We start from the raw sequence: 19574 nt of genomic DNA, 5'->3' as shown, positions 1-19574 counted from the left end.
TGTCCTGTCTCCTTTAGATAATACCAGAAACCCTGGTGGCATAGTGGTTAAGTGCGGCGGCTGCTAACCAAAGGGTCAGCAGTTCGAATCAGCCAGGCAGTCCTTGGAAACTTTACGGAGCAGTTCTGCTCTGTCCTGTAGGGTCTCTATGAGTTGGAATCGATTCAACAGCACTGGGTTTGGGTTTGGGTTTGGGTTTGGGTTTAGATAATACCTTCCTACAATTTAGGGAAACTAAAAATTCTTCTCTAAAACAATATAAGTATTTACTGTAATCAGAGTTAAGTTGGAGTCTACTCAATACCGTGTGACTTTTTTCTAACTTCAGAAGTGGAATTATTTTTAATTTCACACATTTCCAGCAGATTCAACCTTTCAAAATCAATTCATGGACCAGGCCTTTTGTTATCTAGGCTAAAAGGTTTTTGTCTTTAATCTTAGCATTTAAAAAAAAACAAGGGGTGGGAGTGGACAGGAAAAAATAAGTAACAGGTTCAGTTGGCATACATGAATTCACTCAGAACTTCTTTACAGGTTGAATTTATATGCATTACTTTTCAGAAAAGAGTTGTTTCTTCCAAATACAATAATAATAAAGATGATAAATAATAGATAAAAGATGAACTAACCTTATGCTTTATAAGAAGTAAGCTATAAGCTTTCATGTTAAATATATTTGACATTTTCTTTATGGAATCAAAGTGACAGTAAAACTTCCTGGAACAGAGAGAATAAAACAAAAATCATTCCTTTAGCCCATTTAACATAGTTATCTATACTAAGCTATTTCCTAACTTTATTCAGTTGATAAAATTACCCCAGAAGATAAATGTTAAAAACTCCTTAATTCTTGCCCCTCTCTATATTAAATTCCCATCTATTCTTTGCCACTTAATTAACAACCATAGCTCAATTTTCTGAGCCTGTGTCAATAAGCTCACCAGTTACAGTGGGGGCATGAGCAGGCAAGATGTTGATTTTTATGAGAAAATTCTGTGAGATGTAATTTGAAGTTCTGAAGAAAAAAAAAAAAAAAGATTTACTGATGACCTAGTAATTACTTTTATGGCTTTTTAATAAAGAATGAAATGCTTCGGCAGCTGTCACCCAGTTCATGCCACATATGATTTCTTGGTGGCCTTTATATATTGAGTTCCTGCAACTGTAGCTTTGAATAAACTAGACAAGTAGAAGAATGAGGAAGAAAAGTATTAAATGATCCCTTAACCTTGAAAAATATATTTTAGCGAATGAAAAAAAAAGTCACAAGAAGCATGTATTGAAGAGCTGCTATCATTAAGCTATTGCTGAGTTGAGTACAATTTTTCTGAATGCCACTACCAATCACAAGGGAATGTATATAGAGAGACACCTCTTCGTTTTAATTATAAACTTAAAAGAGCACTGTTACTTGTTTAACTAGAGTGCATCTTAACTCAAATTTAGATTCACGTCAAATGCATGTTGCACTTGAGGTCTATTTATATACTGTAGTATACAGTAAGATACACTGTATACACTTATATATTTAAATTGTATAAGGGCTTATGGTTATATTTTGCTTTTGTAACCAATTTTTCTCTTGATTTTGTTGCCACCCAACCTTTGATCAGGAAGAGAACACTTAAATGACAGCTTTATTCCTGTCCTGTTACCTGCTTTGTCCCCATTTCCTCAGAAGCCCGTCTCACAATTATCTCAGTAATACTCCTAGAGATGGTATCTGAAAAAATATCATTAGTTCCAGAATTTATTTCTCCTTGCTCATGGAGCAAAAAAATAACCTTTAACCATTGCAATGGACTACCAGATAGTGAGCATTTAGCAGTGTCATCTAGGCCTTCATCCTGTGAAAAACCAAACCCATTGTCATCTAGTCGATTCTGACTCATAGCAACACTGTAGGACAAAGTAGAACTGCCCCCATAGGGTTTCCAAGAAGCGGCTGGTGGATTTGAACTGCCGACCTTTAGGTTAGCAGCGAGCTCTTTTTTTTTTTTTTTAATTTTACTTTAGGTGAAGGTTTATACAACAAACTAGCTTCTCATTAAACAATTAGTATGCATACTGTTTAATGACATTGGTTACAACGTGTAAACACTCCCTCCTCGACCTTGGGTTCCCTATAACCAACTCTCCTGTCCCCTTCCGCCTTCTAGTCCTTGGCCCTGGGATGGTGTGCCCCTTTAGTCTCATATTGTTTTATGGGCCTGTTTAATCTTTGACTGAAAGGTGAACCTCAGCAGTGACTGCATTTCTGAGCTAAAAGTGTGTCCAGGGGCCGTACTCTCAGGGTTTCTCCAGTCTCTGTCAGCCTGTAAGTCTGGTCTATTTTTGTGAGTTAGAATTTTGTTCTATGTTTTCCTCCAGCTCTGTCCTGGACCCTCTGTTGTGAACCCTGTCAGAGCAGTCGGTGGTGATAGCTGGGCACCATCTAGTTGTGCTGCACTCAGCCTGGTGGAGGCTCTGGTAGTTGTGGTCCATTAGTCCTTTGGACTAATCTTTCCCTGTGTCTTTGGTTTTCTTCATTCTCCCTTAGCATCCGAGCTCTTAACCACTGTGTCACCAGGGCTCCCATCCTATGGAAAGCCCCAAAAGCCCTATTGGAGGTGAGTAACTGAAGTTCTTACTAGACAGAATCTCCTTATGATCTTAAGTCAGTTGATGTTGGTTATTGCTTCCCCTGTGCCTAGCACCTTGCAGTAAATTCTGGTAGAAATAAGTATATGGTATAATCCTTCTTCACAAAGATCAAGGAGACAGTTCCCAAACATGGAAGTCCCTGGAGACTGAGATTCATTGACTGTTGGAAGCAAGGCTTTGTTCTCTCTGCAGGGGTGTTTGTTTACATTTCTTGTCTAGTAAAGTGATTTGAAATCAACAGCCCCTAACAGCTGGTACCAACTTTTAGTGCTCACGAAGGAAGTTAGGAGCAGTTCATACTGAGGGCTACAGTTAGGTAGTATGCTTTTCTGGAAAGGACGGGCATCCCCCTCTCCATTTAGACTTCAGTTCTGAAGCTCTGTTTCTGTTTTGTCGAAGAGCATTATATATGACCTCCTTGGTCTCTGAGGAAAAAAAAAATGCGTCAAGTATCCATTAGAACTATAAAGCTGGTGGTTTTTTTCCTGTCCCTACCTTCCTTTTACTTCAATTCTTGTGCAGCTTGGTCCCCACATTATAGCAGAGGCATGTATAGAAGACTGAGTTTGGCTTTGGAAGCAGAGAGACCAAGACCAAATCCCAGTGCTGACATTCTAATTGTGTGGCCTTGGGCAAGTAAGGGCTTATAAGTGGTATCTGCTAATTGTCATCCTTGTTGTCATGATCAGCACCCTACTCTTCTGCCACCTTAGCAGTCTGTACCTGCCCTCTGACTCAGACTATCATATTAACTATTTTGGCTTGGTCATGATGAGAATGACAATGTTGCTATTGTTTTAGATACCAATATTTCTCTGGAGTAAACGTAAATTCTTTGCTACTTTAGTCTTATCTAAATATGATACTTTTTCTTATAATAATAACTAAACTCATTGTTGCTGAGTTAATTTCAACTCATAGAGCCCTTATAGGACAGAATAGAACTGCACCATAGGGTTTCCAAGGCTGTAATCTTTATGGAAGGCAGCTGCCGCATCTTTCTCCTGCAAAGCTGCTGGTGGGTTCAAACCACCGACCTTTCAGCAGCTGAGTGCTTAACCACTGCACCACCAGGATTCCTGTATAATAATAACTACCATTTTTTAAATACCTAGGCTGTCGGACTCTGCGTGACATGCATTATGCTTTTTAATCATTACCAATTCATTTTGCAAAAAAGTAAACTGAGTTGCAAAAAAGTTAAATAACTTTAAATTCATATTCATTTCTCCAAATGCAAAGTCAGTATTGCCTCCAGGGGTGATAAAGTCAATTATTAATACCCAACTATGAGGGTTTGACCATAGTCTTAATTTAAAAAGCAAAACTGCTTCTAGCACAAGATTTGTACAGATAAGAGAGGACCGGCATTGACTCTTCCTTAAAAAAATCAGTCAGTGATAATTGAAAAGGCAGTCTGATCATTAGGATCCAAGCTCTTACCTGGTCATCTGCTTCATGTAGTTTCACACAAGTACTTTTCTGTGAACGTTTTCCAGACTAGGCAGCATGTGTCTTCAACGAGTTGTTACTGCCTTTGAACAGGCTGTAGACCCAGACTGGAGCTAATACAGGGCTGACTACTGTTCTCAGTTGTGTCCAGAAGGTATTGCCCAAATGGTCCTCGTTGGAGTAGTAGCTGGGAGTGGTGAGCTTCTACTTAGTGTATTCTAGGGGTAGCCATAAAAGAACTCCGGAGAGAGCTTGGCCCCTTTGCCTTTTGAAATCAGTTATCTCAGCACCTGGTTCTGCCATGTAAATGGTATTAGTCCTGAAAATTGATGTCTGTGTATTTTAATTTGGAAGAACAATCCATATTCTACTCTTAACATCCCTAATACAAGTTCTTCATGCCTGTCACCACTTTGAAATAGAAGATGTGCTGAGAGGAGAATAAGAAAAGGGGGTAGGAATGTCATTTTTATTCTCTCGAAGGCTTCTTTGGCCTTTTCTTTCTCTCTCCCTCTACCCCAGGAGAAAAAGAAAGGCCTAGAGGGGAATGGAGAAGTAGAGAATAAGAGTACCTGTCAAAGCCCTGGTGGCACAGTGGTTAAGAGTTTGGCTGCTAACCAAAAAGTTGGCATTTCGAACCCACCAGTCGCTCCTTGGAAACCCTGTGGGGCAGTTCTACTCTGTCCGGTGGTGTCGCTATGTGCATAGCATCATTATGAGTCGGAATCGACTTGATGGCAGTGGGTTTTTTTGGGGGGGTTGTGTAGGATACTGAGGAATAGAGAGTGCAGAAGCCGGTCCTGGGTGGCCAAGGAAATAATGTTTCAGCCTTTTGTAAGTATTTTTCCTGTTTGTTTGTTTGTTTGTTTATTTTTTCCTCTTTGTCTACTTTGATGGATCTGATACTTGTCTTCTGTTCTGATCTTCAAATATGGTGAGCTAGCCATAGGATCAGGATGTATCATTTATAGTATTTGAGGCCGAGCTGGAGCCTGAGATGTGTGGTTCTCAGATCTTTTAAGATAAAGTCCAGCACTGTTCTGTAAGGAAAGGTCCCCTCCTTAATAGCCCTGTCAGGATTGACAGTATGGTTCGACATGAGAAGAAAGAATTTAAAAGAACTAAAACGTGGTTTTTGTTTTCATATATTATTAGTTTCCTTCTTTTCCTTACATATCCTATAGTTAGTGTTGTCATCTATTTATATTTATATTTTATATCAACTCATGTCGTGGTTCTCTTTCTCTCAGACCTTTCCCCCAAGCATGGATCTAGAACTTTTTTTTTTTTTTTTTATCTTTTAAATACATGAATACCCAAGATAGCACCATGAAGTTTGGTCATTGAGAAATTAATGTTAAGGAAAGGGGAATAAAAATGAGCCAAACTATTGGGAGTTAGGAACTACTTAGAGTATCTTAAAGGATTTTTTAAATGCTCATCTACCTCTTAGAAACATTTATTGTAAACCAAATGTGCAGAACACTGCTAGGTACAATATGAAGCCATTTAAAATGTCCAACTTCCTACTCTCGCTGTACACTATATCCATTTCAGTAAATCCCAGCACTTCCTCAGGTCTTTAGTTCTTTGTTGTTTCTCTGTTAAGCCATCAATTGTGTAGCCTGATAAATTGTGAACTACAGAGTCAACCTTTCCATTTCCTTTCTCCCCATGAAAGAGACCACATTCTCTTCTTGGCACTGTTTGACAAATGAGATTGCGATTGCCAATATAAATCTTATTAGATAAGTGGAAAGATGAACAGATCTTTGAGTCCTGTCATTTTATTTCCTCCTTCATCAGAACTGCAAGCCTGGGTGTTATGCTTTGCCTTTAAATTTAGCTAGTGTACTTCTCCTAACTCTCCTCATTAGATAAAAGAATTGTAGCCTTGGTTATTTTACCCAAGGCTAAATTTGCCTTGTTTCAGACACAGTGTGGACATATGGACTTTTTCTGTCTTGTTATAGATATTGAATTTAGACTGATTTCCCATTGTGTTATTCTTCTGACCTCTGTTTTTTTGATAAGTTAGGTAATCACTCCGCTTTCTCTTTATTGGAGAATAAATTACATAGCCCATTTAATATTTGTGGGGTTTTAAATTCACATAAACTTAGCTGCCATTTCAGAAAAACTTGATTATCACATAAAAATAATTCATTTCAGCTTTCCCATATGTCTATTTATTGAATCCAGCATTAGTAAAATTTAATCATTTACATGACTTTACACAGTAATTTTATTTCATTAAATATTTATTTCAATTTATATAATACTCTACCATCTTTCTATTCATAAACCCTAGCAGTTAGTCAACATTTTATATGTTGCTTTGAGATAATTATATCTTATATAAGATGTCTTATATAAGATATCTTATATCTTATATAAAATCTTACCATTCTGAAGAAGGTAGTGTGTTGAGTCATCTCTCCATCTTACTTTTTGATTGTCTTAAGGTACATTTTGTATTGGAAGAAAAGGTTCACTGAGCAGCCCATCACAGATTTTTGTAGTGTGATAAGAATCAATTCCAGAGCTCCACCTGGTAAGTATACATCTTGGCTACCATCTTTCCCCTACAATCCAAGAATTCAAACGAATAACCGTACTGTCTTAAATTACAGTTGCTCTCACTTTTCATAGTACCTAAAATGAAATTGCTGTATTTATCTTGCCTAACTTGAATAAAGCTAAAACAGAACTGTACATCAGAAGAGATCCTAATACACAAACACATGAACACACACAAAGGAATAAATCCTTATTTAGACTCTGGGGGAAAAAATGATAAATAACCTTTTTCTCATTTATTTTCCTAATCTCTCAACAGAAGAACAAGACAATTATTTTTTGTTATGTGACGTTTTGCCAGAAGATAGATTTCTTAGAGAAGAGCTTCAGAAACAGAGACTGGTAAGAATTATTTTAAAGGGTGAGCAGTGTTGAAAATACTTACAAAATTATTTCTATTATTGTCGATCCTTTTTTTTTTTTTTTTAACTTTTTATTATGGAAGCTTTCAAACATACACAAACGAGGTGACAATACATAAAGATCTTAAAACAAAAAAGCATACAGTTGACTAAAGGTTAAAGCATTTCTTGTTTAAAATGCAGAGGGAATTTTGGGCTTTGTTTTGCCTCCTGGATTATCTCTAAAATAACAACCGAGCTTCACGTTTTAGTGTAATTTTAGCTGCCTGACACATGCTAGGGTTCAGCAGTCGTGGAAGAATGCCCTCAGCTAAAATTGAGTTGAATTGATTAACCTTTTTCCCCCCTCTTCACTGGAATGCGCTGTACACTAGCACTTCTTTTATTTCCCTTTATGAATTAAGCATATGATTTGATCAACATAGTAGCCTTTCTCATTTTCAGGCTTAACCATAAACAAACTAATTTGAAAACCTCAGCATCTTAAGTCTTTAAAGGAGATAGCAGCATATACAAGAATGAAAATTTTTCATTTTTATAAGTGAACCATAAATTGATTAATTTTGTAGTTATTAACTTTGTTTAAAAAGCGTGCAGTTTCCCATTATTAGTGATTAAGTCTTCTTTGTGTTGTTGTTGTTGTTAGGTGCTGTCAAGTCAATTCCGACTCATAGTGGCCTTATGTACAGCAGAACAAAGCACTGCCTGGTCCTGCACCATCCTCCCAGTCGTTGCTATATATGAGCCCATTGTTGCAGCCACTGTGTCAGTCCATCTCATTGAGGGCCTTCCTCTTTTTTCCTTTCCCTCTACTTTACCAAGCATGATGTCCGTTTCCAGGGACTGGTCCCTCCTGATAACATGTCCAAAGTATGTGAGATGAAGTCTCGCCAACCTTTCTTCTAAGGAGCATTCTGGTTGTACTTCTTCTAGGACAGATTTGTTTGTTCTTTTGGCAGTCCATGGTATATTCAATATTCTTCAACACCACAATGTAAAGGCATCAGTTCTTCTTTGGTCTTCTTTATTCATTGTCCAGCTTTCACATGCATACGAGGTGATTGAAAATGCCATGGCTTGAGTCAGGCACACCTTAGTCCTCCAAGTGACATCCTTGCATCTTTGGATTTGCCTAAATAGTTTCTTCTGAGAGAGCTGTGATTTAAATGTTTTTACTAAACCCTCCAGAGATCTAGGAGGAAAATAAATCCTATCTACCATGGTTATATGATTTGAGAATGTTCCCTGAAGCACATTTTGTTTTGTAAGCATCCCAAATGGTTATTTCTCCCAGTAAAGGGAGATGATATTGTTGGATATTGATTTATACCTAAGAAAAATGATGCTTTTCCTATAACAACAAATCCAGTGAAACATCAGGATGTCCAGCATCTCTCTTCTCTCCCTATAGCAAATCCTTATGAAATATACAAGTGTGAATTTATTTTCATATTTTCTGAATTTTGTTTGTACTTATTCAAGATTTTTTATTTCCAAGAGTTTTCTCACTCTGGCTTACACTGTCCTTAATCCAGAATTATCAAACTGTCATAATCCTAGTTCCCCCAAAGATTCTTTCATAAGCACTCAAAGCCCTATTGCGTCAGCCATTGCTATTCCTCAGGACTCAAAATCTTTATTACATGTCTGCAGATAGACTCAAGTCCTTGGAAATATCTGTCTACATCCATAAAATTTAGATGACCTTTTTACCTACCCTCCTGTCTGTTTACCTGTGTGTTATTGACTATGCAAAGGCATTCGACTATGTGGATCATAACAAATTGTGTATGACATTTCAAAGGATGAGAGTTCCAGAACACTTAATTGTGCTCGTGAGGAACCTGTACATAGATGAAGAGGCAATCATTCGAACAAAACAAGGGGATACTGCATGATTTAAAGTCAGAAAAAGTGTGTGCCAGGGTTATATCATTTCACCATACCTATTCAGTCTGTATGCTGAGCAAATTATCCAAAAAGCTGGACTGTATGAAGAAAAACAGGGCATCAGGATTAGAGGAAGACTCATTAACAGCCTGTGTTATGCAGATGACACAGCCTTGCTTGCTGAAAGTGAAGAGGATTTGAAGCACTAACTGATGAAGATCAAAGACCACAGCCTTCAGTATGGATTACACCTCAACATGAAACAAAAATCCTCAAAACTGGACCAGTAAGCAACATCATGATAAATGGAGAAAAGATTGAAGTTGTCCAGGATTTCATTTTACTTGGATCCACAGTCAACACTCAGGGAAGCAACAGTCAAGAAATCAAAAGACAAATTGTATTGGGCAAATGTGCTGCAAAAGACCTCTTTAAAGTGTTGAAAAGCAAAGATGTCACCTTGAAGACTAAGGTGCGCCTGACCCAAGCCATGGTGTTTTCGGTTGCCTCATATGCATTAGAAAGCTGGACATTGAATAAGGAAGACCAAAGAAGAATTGAAGCCTTTGAATTGTGGTGTTAGGGAAGAGTATTGACTATACCACAGACTGCCAAAAGAACCAACAAATCTGTCTTGGAAGAGGTATGACCAGAATGTTCCATAGAAGCAAAGATGGTGAGACTATGTCTTACATACTTTGGACATGTTAGCAGGAAAGACCAGTCCCTAGAGAAGGATATCATGCTTGGTAAAGTAGAGAGCCAGCGAAAAAGAGGAAGACCCTCAATAAGATGGATTGACACAGTGGCTGCAACAATGGGCCCAAGCATAACAATAATTGGGAGAATGGCACAGGACTGGGCAGTGTTTCGTTCTGTTGTACATAGGATCGCTATGAGTTGGAATCAACTCGACGGCACCTGACAACAACAACAGTCTGGTGATGTAATAGATTTAATGAAAGTGAACATTATTAAAGAAACAAAATATGATGAAAGCATGATCAATCTATATGTATTTATTGAATTTCTACTTAGATGATTGTACAAAGAAGTTCAAGGCATGTTCATATCATGAAAGAGGGTAGTCTAGTTAGAGAAAACAATCAAATATGTCTCCTTATCTACGTAATGGAAAATGATAGAATCTATCTTGTAGGACTTGTGAAGATTAAATGAGATAAGACATGTAATGTACTTAGAACAGTACCGACACATAGAAAGCACTCAATAAATGTTAGCCAACAACAGTTATCAATGAGAACGATTTGGGTAGTTGGAGGATTATAAAGAAGGAAGGAAAAATGCATATGGCTTCAGATGTTCAAGGTGTATTCAGGAAAACTGAGTTGAACTTGCCTGATTGAGGTAGAAAGTTTTTTACGAGGAGGAGTATGTGATAGATGGACCTACATTGTGGAAATCCTTCAGTGATTTCACAGTGTTAAAGACCCATTCATGTCCCCTCATTGTCCTTGAGAGTAACATTAAGAAGGGATGGTATTCACTGAAAATTCAGTAAAATGTAATTTAAAAAGAAAGGTTGGTAAATGTGGCTGTGTAGAAATACATTTTTAAAGCAGGCAAATCGTGGAAAACAGCAGGCCAACTAGGAGACGCGGAAAGGCGCTAACAGTTACTTCCTGCCAGCCATATGCCATGCCTTGCGTTAGGTCCTTCCTTCAGAGCTCTCCTGTGAGGTGGTGTTAAATGTCATTCTGTTGATGAGGAAAATGTGACATAGAAAGTTTCATTGGTCCAGGATCACATAGTGAATGAGAAACAGAGCTGGGGGTTTAACCAAAAGTGCCTGATGCTTGCCTTTTTTGCACCATCAGCACTCCCTAAATGGCAATGGGCATGTAACCCAGTCCATGCTTGAGTGAACTTGGCTCAGGGTTCATAGAATCTTAAATTAATTGCAAGAGGGAGAACCCTCAAATTAGACTTTTAGTGTGGCTTTTGCCCTCCTGATCTGCAGTAATGATGACTTGCATATTTATCATTCGTTAATGTTTATGCTCTCATTTGGAACTCTAAACAAAGCATTTAGTTTAAATACCTTGGTATGGTTTCCTCTTAGTTCAAAATGACTTTGTAACTTCTTTGAGGGCAGGAACTATGTCTTATACTTCAATATCCTCCCACAGCATTCAATTTGCTATGAAGTTCATGTTGATATATTTCCCCAAGCCCCATTTTTTAATACATTCTTGTTTTTATAACCACAGAAGTGGTTTTAAAAGTGGTTAAAAAAAAATTTTTTTTTTTTTTTTAGAGGAGTCTAAATGGTCCACTTGAAGTCACATAACATGTCAGTAGCAGATTGAAGGCTAAAAACATATTTCTTTTTCCACTTTGTTCTAGATGTTACTGTTTCCTTGACATTTGTGAGATTTCTGTGTTCCCACTTTTCTTTTTGAAGAGCTTGATTCATACTTGACACTTCTTTGAATTTTCTCATCTGCACTCTGAACGGAACTACAGAATTAGGAAAGATTCCTGAGCGTATGAATAGCTTGAGCATCTTCCTCCTTTTAGCTTCCTTCTTTTAAAAAAAAAAAAATTCGCATTATCTTTCTGCATTATTCTCTTATTTCCAATCAGTCCAGCTTACGCTCATTTAGCGGCTCTTTTCCCTCTTTTTTTTTTTTTCCTCTTAAATATGTGTGTTTCCTAAGGTCTTATTCCCCATGGCATGTAGTTGGTGGCATGCATTCCCGTAGCTACCACCCGATGGCTTAAATTCTGGTGCCGGTACAAAATAGGCACTCAGAGTAAATATCTGTTGATTGAGTACATCTACAGCTTTCGTCCTGACTCACCTCTGGACGCCATATCTAAATTTCTACATGTTAAACTTTTCCATGTGGATTTTTGGTCAGCACCTTATATGTCTAAAATAGAGCTTATTTTTTCTACTGCTAAAGCTTGTGATTTACTTGTTCTCCCCCCCTTTTTTTTTAATGTAATAATATCACCATACTCCTACTCACTCAGTCCGGAAATTTCTAGAATCATCTTTAACTGTTAACTCATTCCATTTCCTTACCACTGCACCACCAGCACTCCTTAAATGGCAGTGGGCATATAACCCAGTCCATGTTTGAGTGAATTTAGCTCAGTGTTCATAAGATTTCCTCAAGTCGTTTGTCACAGTTCTTAGATACTCTGTTTTGTTTTCTTCATTCCTTTTCTCTCTTTGCTTTTGAGTTTGGGAAGAGTCTGTTAACAAATCTTCGAGCTCATTGATTCTTTCCTTGTCCAGGTCAAGTGTATTGGTAAGCCCATCAAAGGCAGTCTTCATTTCTGTTACAGTGTTTTTGATTTCTAGCATTTCCTTTGATTCTGACATTACCCGTCTGTTTTGCCTGTTGCCCACTTTGGTGGTTCGGATGCACCAGCCACTCCTCAGGAGAAAGATGTAGCAGTCTGCTTCCATGAAGATTAAAAAAAAAATTTGAAGAGTACGGCCTTGGAAATCCTATGGTGCAGTTCTCCCCAGAAATCAACGCTATGCCAAAGGGTTTGATTTTTTTTTTTTTTTTATATACAGGAGCTCTGTTGATGTGATAATAAGATTTGAGGGGAGAGGGAAGATTCCCAGTCCTAAGATTAAGTCTCAGTCTTTTAGTGACCCAGTGCCCCTGAGCTGTGACCTTCACACCTCCTCAGCACTACCATCACCACTTAGGTGGGAAAGGAAAGCTAGAGACGGATGAAGTTGGGTATTGCTCTTCCCCAAAGTTGGTTAGGCTCAGGTAAAATAGTTTTCCTTGATGTCTGACCTTTGTTAAGGAAAACAAAATGAACAAGAAATGTGCTTTGACTTATTTCAAAATGATTGCCTTTCCCTACCTGCCAGAAGCACAAGGGAGTTTTTCTCCAGTCTTCATCCTGAGGACCCGGTGGGACTCCAGAAGGTAAAACTCTCCAGGAAATTTTAACTCTCAAGCTAGTCCACATTCAGACTCTAACAATTAGTCAGTTATCCTTTAAGTTTTCGTACCAGTTACTGGGGAAACCCTGGTGGCGTAGTGGTTAAGTGCTACGGCCACTAACCAAAGGGTTGGCAGTTCCAATCCACCAGGCGCTCCTTGGAAACTCTATGGGGCAGTTCTACTCTGTCCTGTAGGGTCACTATGAGTTGGAATCGACTCGACGGCACTGGGTTTGGTTTGGTGGTACCAGTTACTGGCTCCGGTAGCAGCTGCTCTACCTAGTAAGGTGTGATTCTCTGTATTTGCCCGTCTCTCCAGTTTTCAGGGTAGTGGTTTGCCCTGTGACCTTAGTTCTCTGCTGGATCTAAGAAGTGTTTTTGCTTTTCAGTTTTTTTTTTTTTTTTGAGATTGCGAGTGATGACTTCTGGGTTCTTTACATGTAGGACTGGAAACTAATCACTATTATTATAAATATCAGTTTGAGAAGTCATTCATGACAAAAATAAATATTTTATGAAGATTTTAACATATATAGCAGTTTGATCCTCTGGAGAGAAACAGTGTTCTTTGTTAATACTACTTCATATACCCCACATCCCCCCACAATAAAACAGCAACAAAATGAAATTGCATATCTTCCACTAAGATTTTTTTTATCATGCCAATTTCTTTATGGAGTTTAGAGACTTAGTGAAGGATCAAATTAGTTTATATCAGTCACCTCAAAGTAAAAAAAATCAATTTACATTTATCCTGTACTTATATAAGCCATAGCTTGTAGAACAAGTTCTAGTATTCCATCTAGGGTAACTATTTCCCAAAAATAAAAATAATGTTTCCCACTGACTTTAACATTGTTATTAACAGCGTAACAGAGATCAAGTTTACTAGAATGACTGTTGAGTGATTTTAACCTTTAGGTTAATTAATGTTTTCATTCAGGAAACAAATGTAAACCTAGTCTGAAGCAACGCTAATCTGAATTTTAAAGCTTGCCACTTTGAACTCCCTCATCAGAATTTATAGTTGTCTGTAATTTACATAGGAGCCCTGGTGGTGCAGTGGCTAAGAGCTCGGCTGCTAACCATAAGGTGGGCAGTTCGAACCCACCAGCTACTGCTTGGAAACCTTAGGGGGCATTTCTGCTCTGTCCTACAGGGACGTGCTCTGAGTCAGAGTCAACTTGATGGCAGTGGGTTATGGGAAATTTATGTGTTTTTCTTTTTTACATTGGATCTGTGAGGTAAGTATGGCAATATTATTTTCTTTTTTAATGGAAAAACAAGGTCAAAGGTATTAGGAGACATACACAAGGCCATGGTTGTATGCTGTACTAAATAGGAAGGGAAGCAACTCACACTCTTTATTTTGCATCCCCAAGCATCATTCCCTTTCCAGTATAACAAGATCCTTTATCAAATTTGATCTTCCTCCTCTGAGCAAATGTGACATTTTCTAGATTGACATTTGTTAAAATTAATAAAAATGGAGGAACCAGGATATAAACGCTTTTGTAAATAATATTTTATTTCCACTGCTAAGAATTCTTTGTAAGAAAACCTGATTTCTTACTGATTATCCTAGGTAAATAGGAATTTCTGATTCCCTTGGGGCTAAGCTGCTTGTATTTTCTCTCAAAACTTGAAGATAGATTTTTTCAGAGTTTCCTCTTTCTTTAGAGAAACGTGGAGCTTTACCTGACCTTGAGTTTATCCAGGGAAATGCTTCCTCAGCCTGGCAGTACTATACTGAGCCATGGCATGCTGTAGCTCTCTCTTTCTCCTTTATTCTACAAGATGGTTCTGTTGCCATCTCCCCAAGCCACCTACTTGGTTTTAAAAGCCCTTGTCTTTCTGTCTATGCTAAATTCCCTTGTATCTTTGCTTTAACACAAATAAGAACTTGGCTTTTCTTGTTTCTCCTATGTTTAATTCCTACATTGTCTTTTTGCTCTGTACTTCTACCTTTCTTTTCATTATGGTGATCTATCCCATGTCACTGGTTAAATTCATGGAATTTTTTTCTTTTCTCGTTCATTTTTTTTAGATGTTCTGCCTACTCTGTTACTTCCCTACTCTTCAGAAGCCACTTCAGTAAGGTGCAGAATAAAAGAAAAATACTGTCTTCCTATGCTGTGTAGCAAGCAGATGGTTGTTGCCTTTATCATTGCAGTTTCAGAAAGGGTAGGTGGTACTGATGTCTTTCAAGAAGGTGAGGTATTAGTCAGATCATATCGCATGGATGTGGGTGAGTGTATCATCCAGTTAAGACATTTCTCTCTGGCTTTTTTGCTTTGCTGTTTTTCTTTAGTCATTGACATGGCCTTTTCACAATTATTTATTAAGATCCTGGATATTGCCACAAAGTTAACTTCCCATGATCTCTTTTGTAAAATGCTGAGAAAGGCGGATTTTTTTTTTTTTTTTTTAAGAAACTGTATTGTACTGTTGATAATCCTTGCCTCGGTATAATTATACCTAACTCTGCATGCAAATATTCGTTTTCGTTAAGTATACTGTATAAGAATATTGACTATATTGGAACAGAAATTCAGATCCTCAAGTCATTAGATTCGGCAAAGCTGCACCCTAGCATTTGTAACACTTAAAAGGGAACACTGTCAGGGGAGAAGAAGCTTTTTACTTGACCTGCTGGTCAGAGGACTTCTAAAATATTTATGTAAATTGAAGGCAGATTCTGTTCTGAAAGTAGCTGAAGCTATATATGATTATCTGCACACAAAATATATTTGTTTCTCTTTCACTTTGTTAATCAAACTTGTTTCCTAATCATTAAATTAGTGGGAATCTACTGAGCTTTTTATACTTCAATTTCCCCATAAGGAATGTTACATCAGATAAAATAAAAAATGTGATAGGGAAAAAAAAGGAAGATTTTACCATAACTCTGAGTGGGCTTGAAATAAAAATACCATGCTGACTGCCAGCAGATGTAAGAAATGGCAGAAAGAATAAGAGGAAACGGTGAGTTTTTTTTGTTTTTTTTTTTTTTTTTTTAGCCTGTTTGCTAAAATATGAAAATCATTTCGGTATTTCTAAGCAATGTTTACCCCTTCAAATCATATAACTCTAGGAGTTAAAATTATCTAATACAATACTTCCAAATTCATTTAGATTGAAAAATATCCAGATTCCTTATGAAGGTCTCAAATCTGGTGCCTGCCTGTCTCTCTGACCCACTGTCTCCCTGCCTTTCTGACCCATTCCCCATCTCTCTGACCCACTGTCTCCCCACCTTTCTGACCCACTCCCTATCTCTGACCTACCTTCTCCCCATCTCTCTGATCCACCATCTCCCCGCCTTTCTGACCCACTCCCCATCTCTCTGACCTACCCTCTCTCCACCTTTGTGACCCACTCCCCATCTCTCTGACCTACCCTCTCCCCACCTTTCTGACCCACTCCCCATCTCTCTGACCTACCCTCTCCCCACCTTCATGACCCACTCCCCATCTCTCTACCCACTCTTTCCCTTGCCAGCTGTACTCCAAGCACACTATCCAAGTATCTTTTCCTCAGACACACAGAGGTCCTTCTAGCCTCAAGGACTTTCTACTTGTTCGCTCTGCCCGAAATGCTCATTTGCAAAAATGCCATGGTTTTCTGAAGGAGAAGGGAAGAGCTCCTGGAGAAGGTGTGTCTGAGGTTGAGTCTCTAGAATATTGCTACAGGCAGATGAATGTTTTGGAAATCCTTTTGGAAGATAAAGATTGAAATGATAAACTGAAGTGATTTAGGAAAAATTAACTTGAGCTATCAGCTAAAGGAGATGCTGAAAACTTGTAGTGACTGGTTAAGTTGTTGGAAACTCTTTTCTCAGTGACTAAGAAAGATTTAAACCTATTCTGATTTCTAGATTATAACCAAAAAGAAGTCATAGGTTGCATTGTCCAGTGTAATATTGAGTCTTCGGGTAACCTTTGGGAAATTTTTGTAAATAAATGGCATTTGTTTTAACCAGCTGGATTGTGCAAGTCACCTGTTTTCACCAAAAAAATAAATAAAAACCTTTCCTCCTAGCTATATTATTTTAAATTCATTTGCTCCTTTTGGATGTGCCTGGGAGAATGGGAAGTGGTTAGCAAAGAAACGTCTTTGGTCTCTTTCTGTTTTATCACAGTGATAGCTGATAAACCAGTTCTCCATGCCTGATGTCAGTTCCTCAAAGGAATACCTGTCCCAGAATCCTTAGTCCTTGCACTAATGGGCTGCAAACTTTCACACTCTTAAAGAGAAAAGTCTCATCAGCATTCTGTATATATCAGACTTTGCCATTTGGTATGCAGACTGCGATCTGGTATGGTGAACAAGTCATTTCAAAAGAAAGCTAGTACTTTGTGACTCATTTGTATCAATAATACAGACCTTTTTCTGCATCTAATTAATGAAAATTTTGATTTTTGTTACTTTCCTTTTGAAGTGTCCATTTTGTTGACCATCTACGCTTTCATTTGCTAGCCTGACCTTTTGTTGATGGCTGAAAGCCTAAGAAAACTCTAAATTCTAAACTGTTGCAGAATTGATTCCTCTTCAAGGTTTTTCCTTCTTTAAGATTCTTGAATGCTTGTGGTTTTCATCCCTTTTCTTGAGAAGCTTTTGTATAGTACAGGCATGTAAGCGAAAAGTAGAAGCATTCTGGCCCTTTGCTGGTACCTGGGCTTCGGAGGAGCACAGTAACCAAGGGGTGGGTCCAACCGCAAGGGCAGGTGGTTCAGGTCTGCTCGCTCAGCCCTATCTTCTAGCCATCATTCCATCAAGTTGTAGGCAGGTTTACTCCATCTTTTAAAAGGGCAAACCTTAATTTCCACAAGTTTTACATATTTATCTTTTTACATGTCAATGCTTTCAGCACCAGAATACATGGCTAATTTTCTTGAATGTTCTTAGAAAAGTACATTACAGAACTTGACTGACAAACTGCAAGTTAGAGTCTCTCAGGTAAGCTGGCTTAATGTCCAACTCTTCTATCACAGACACTGTTTCACACTTTGGCACCTCCTGGAGAAAGAGCTCAAGAGTATTATTTTCTCGGCATTCCTGCCCCTCTCTCAGCAGCTGCAGACCTCTGCCTTGTATCAGTGCAGGGTTTGGGTCCTTTCCCCAGGAGCCTACAGCTTTTACTTTGTATGAGAGAATGGGCCCAGGAAGCAAGCAGGGTTTTGTGCCTGTTCACCAAAGTGTTCTTATTCATATCTCTTGCCTTAGCCCCAGTCTTTCTCCTGAGCTCTCAGAGAAGACCCGTGGAAAAGAGCAGATGAGCGAGGATAGATCTGTTTGTGTCTAGGGCTCCAAGGGATTTAGCCTTTAAGAATTCTTTGAAATTTTAGCATTTTCTTCTTGACTTTTCCTCCCATACGCCATCAAAGGTGAATAGTTCACTTGTCTCTCTCTGCCTCTCCTCAGAGGAGCTTTTCACCCTTTGGTTCATCTGGTTGCCTTCTGATTTCAGCTGCTTGGGCTCAAAATAAGTTACGACTCTTTTTGATTATCCAGCTTTTTCTCATGTCAGGATGTTCTCTTATGGCTTTCTACATCCTAAGTAGAAGTGTAACTCCCCAACCACCACCATCACCACTTCATTTTAATTAGTATCTTAGCGATTAAGTGCCATTTTTTGGTTAAGGTAGATGCTTTTCCTCCTTTCATAGAGTTCAAAAAGACACACTTCTCTACTAAGCAAGAAATGGCTTGAAGAGGCAAATGACCCTACTAATTGTCATAAATAAATTTTGAAACTATGGTTTGATATTTAATCTTGGACTTTTGACTGATTTCTCAATGATAATCATATTAATGGAGCTCTGATGTCACAGTGGTTAAACGTTCAGCTGCTGACCAAAAGATTGGCAGTTCGAATCCTCCAGCCACTTCTTGGAAACCCTCTGGGGCAGTTCCACTCTGTTCTGTAGGGTCGATATGAGTCCGAATCAACTCGAGGGCAATGGGTTAATCATATCAATAAATTGCTATATTTAGTTACTTTGATATACATTTGCTGGATGTTTGTCTTTGCAAGATATGCCAGTAAATTATGTCACTCATTTCTAGATGTTCTTTGGGTAATTTGCTGACAACCCCTCAAGCACCCATCAGTTAGGGCGAGGCATCTGGTTAGACCTCACTAAAGTTTAACCCATGTTAAAAAAAAATTATAGCCATGATATGTAAAATACAACTTTGGAGGCCTCAGATACCCAATAGTTGGTGTTGTGGAGTTGGGATTAGAAATTATTTTTTAGGGGACTCTTCTGTCTAGTGTGTGGCTGTTCTTGTAAGTCATTTTGGGGTAAAAATTAAATGACATTTTTGGAGTAAGAATGAAATGACTCTACACTGCTACAGTAGTTACCGATACAACAACAGATACATAGACCAATGGAATAGAATTGAGAATCCAGATGTAAATTCATCCACCTATGACAGCTGATATTTGACAAAGGCCCAAAGTCCATTAACTGGGGAAAAGACAATCACTTTAATAAATGGTGCTGGCATAACTGGATGACCATCTGCAAAAAAATGAAACAGGACCTGTACCTCACAGCGTGCACAAAAACTAACTCGAAATGGATCAAAGACCTAAATATAAAATCTAAAATGAGAAAGATCATGGAAGAAAAAATAGGGATAAAGCTAGGAGGCCTACTACATGGCATAAACAGAATACAAAACATTACTAACAACGC

General features: G+C 38.2%; 1 protein-coding gene across 2 annotated transcripts in view; it reads left to right on the top strand.

The window, feature by feature from the left end:
• Positions 1-19574, top strand: part of ZNF277 (zinc finger protein 277) — a 118798-nt gene that overhangs the window by 76161 nt on the left and 23063 nt on the right. For both annotated transcript variants that reach the window (XM_049893617.1, XM_049893618.1), the window contains exons 3-4: positions 6561-6649; positions 6935-7017. In XM_049893617.1, the coding sequence (XP_049749574.1) occupies positions 6561-6649; positions 6935-7017 (172 nt within the window). The remainder of the gene's footprint in view (positions 1-6560; positions 6650-6934; positions 7018-19574) is intronic.

The sequence above is a fragment of the Elephas maximus genome, chromosome 8, assembly GCF_024166365.1.
Source record: "Elephas maximus indicus isolate mEleMax1 chromosome 8, mEleMax1 primary haplotype, whole genome shotgun sequence".
NCBI lineage: Eukaryota > Metazoa > Chordata > Mammalia > Proboscidea > Elephantidae > Elephas > Elephas maximus.
This window is presented reverse-complemented; position numbering and strand designations above follow the sequence as displayed.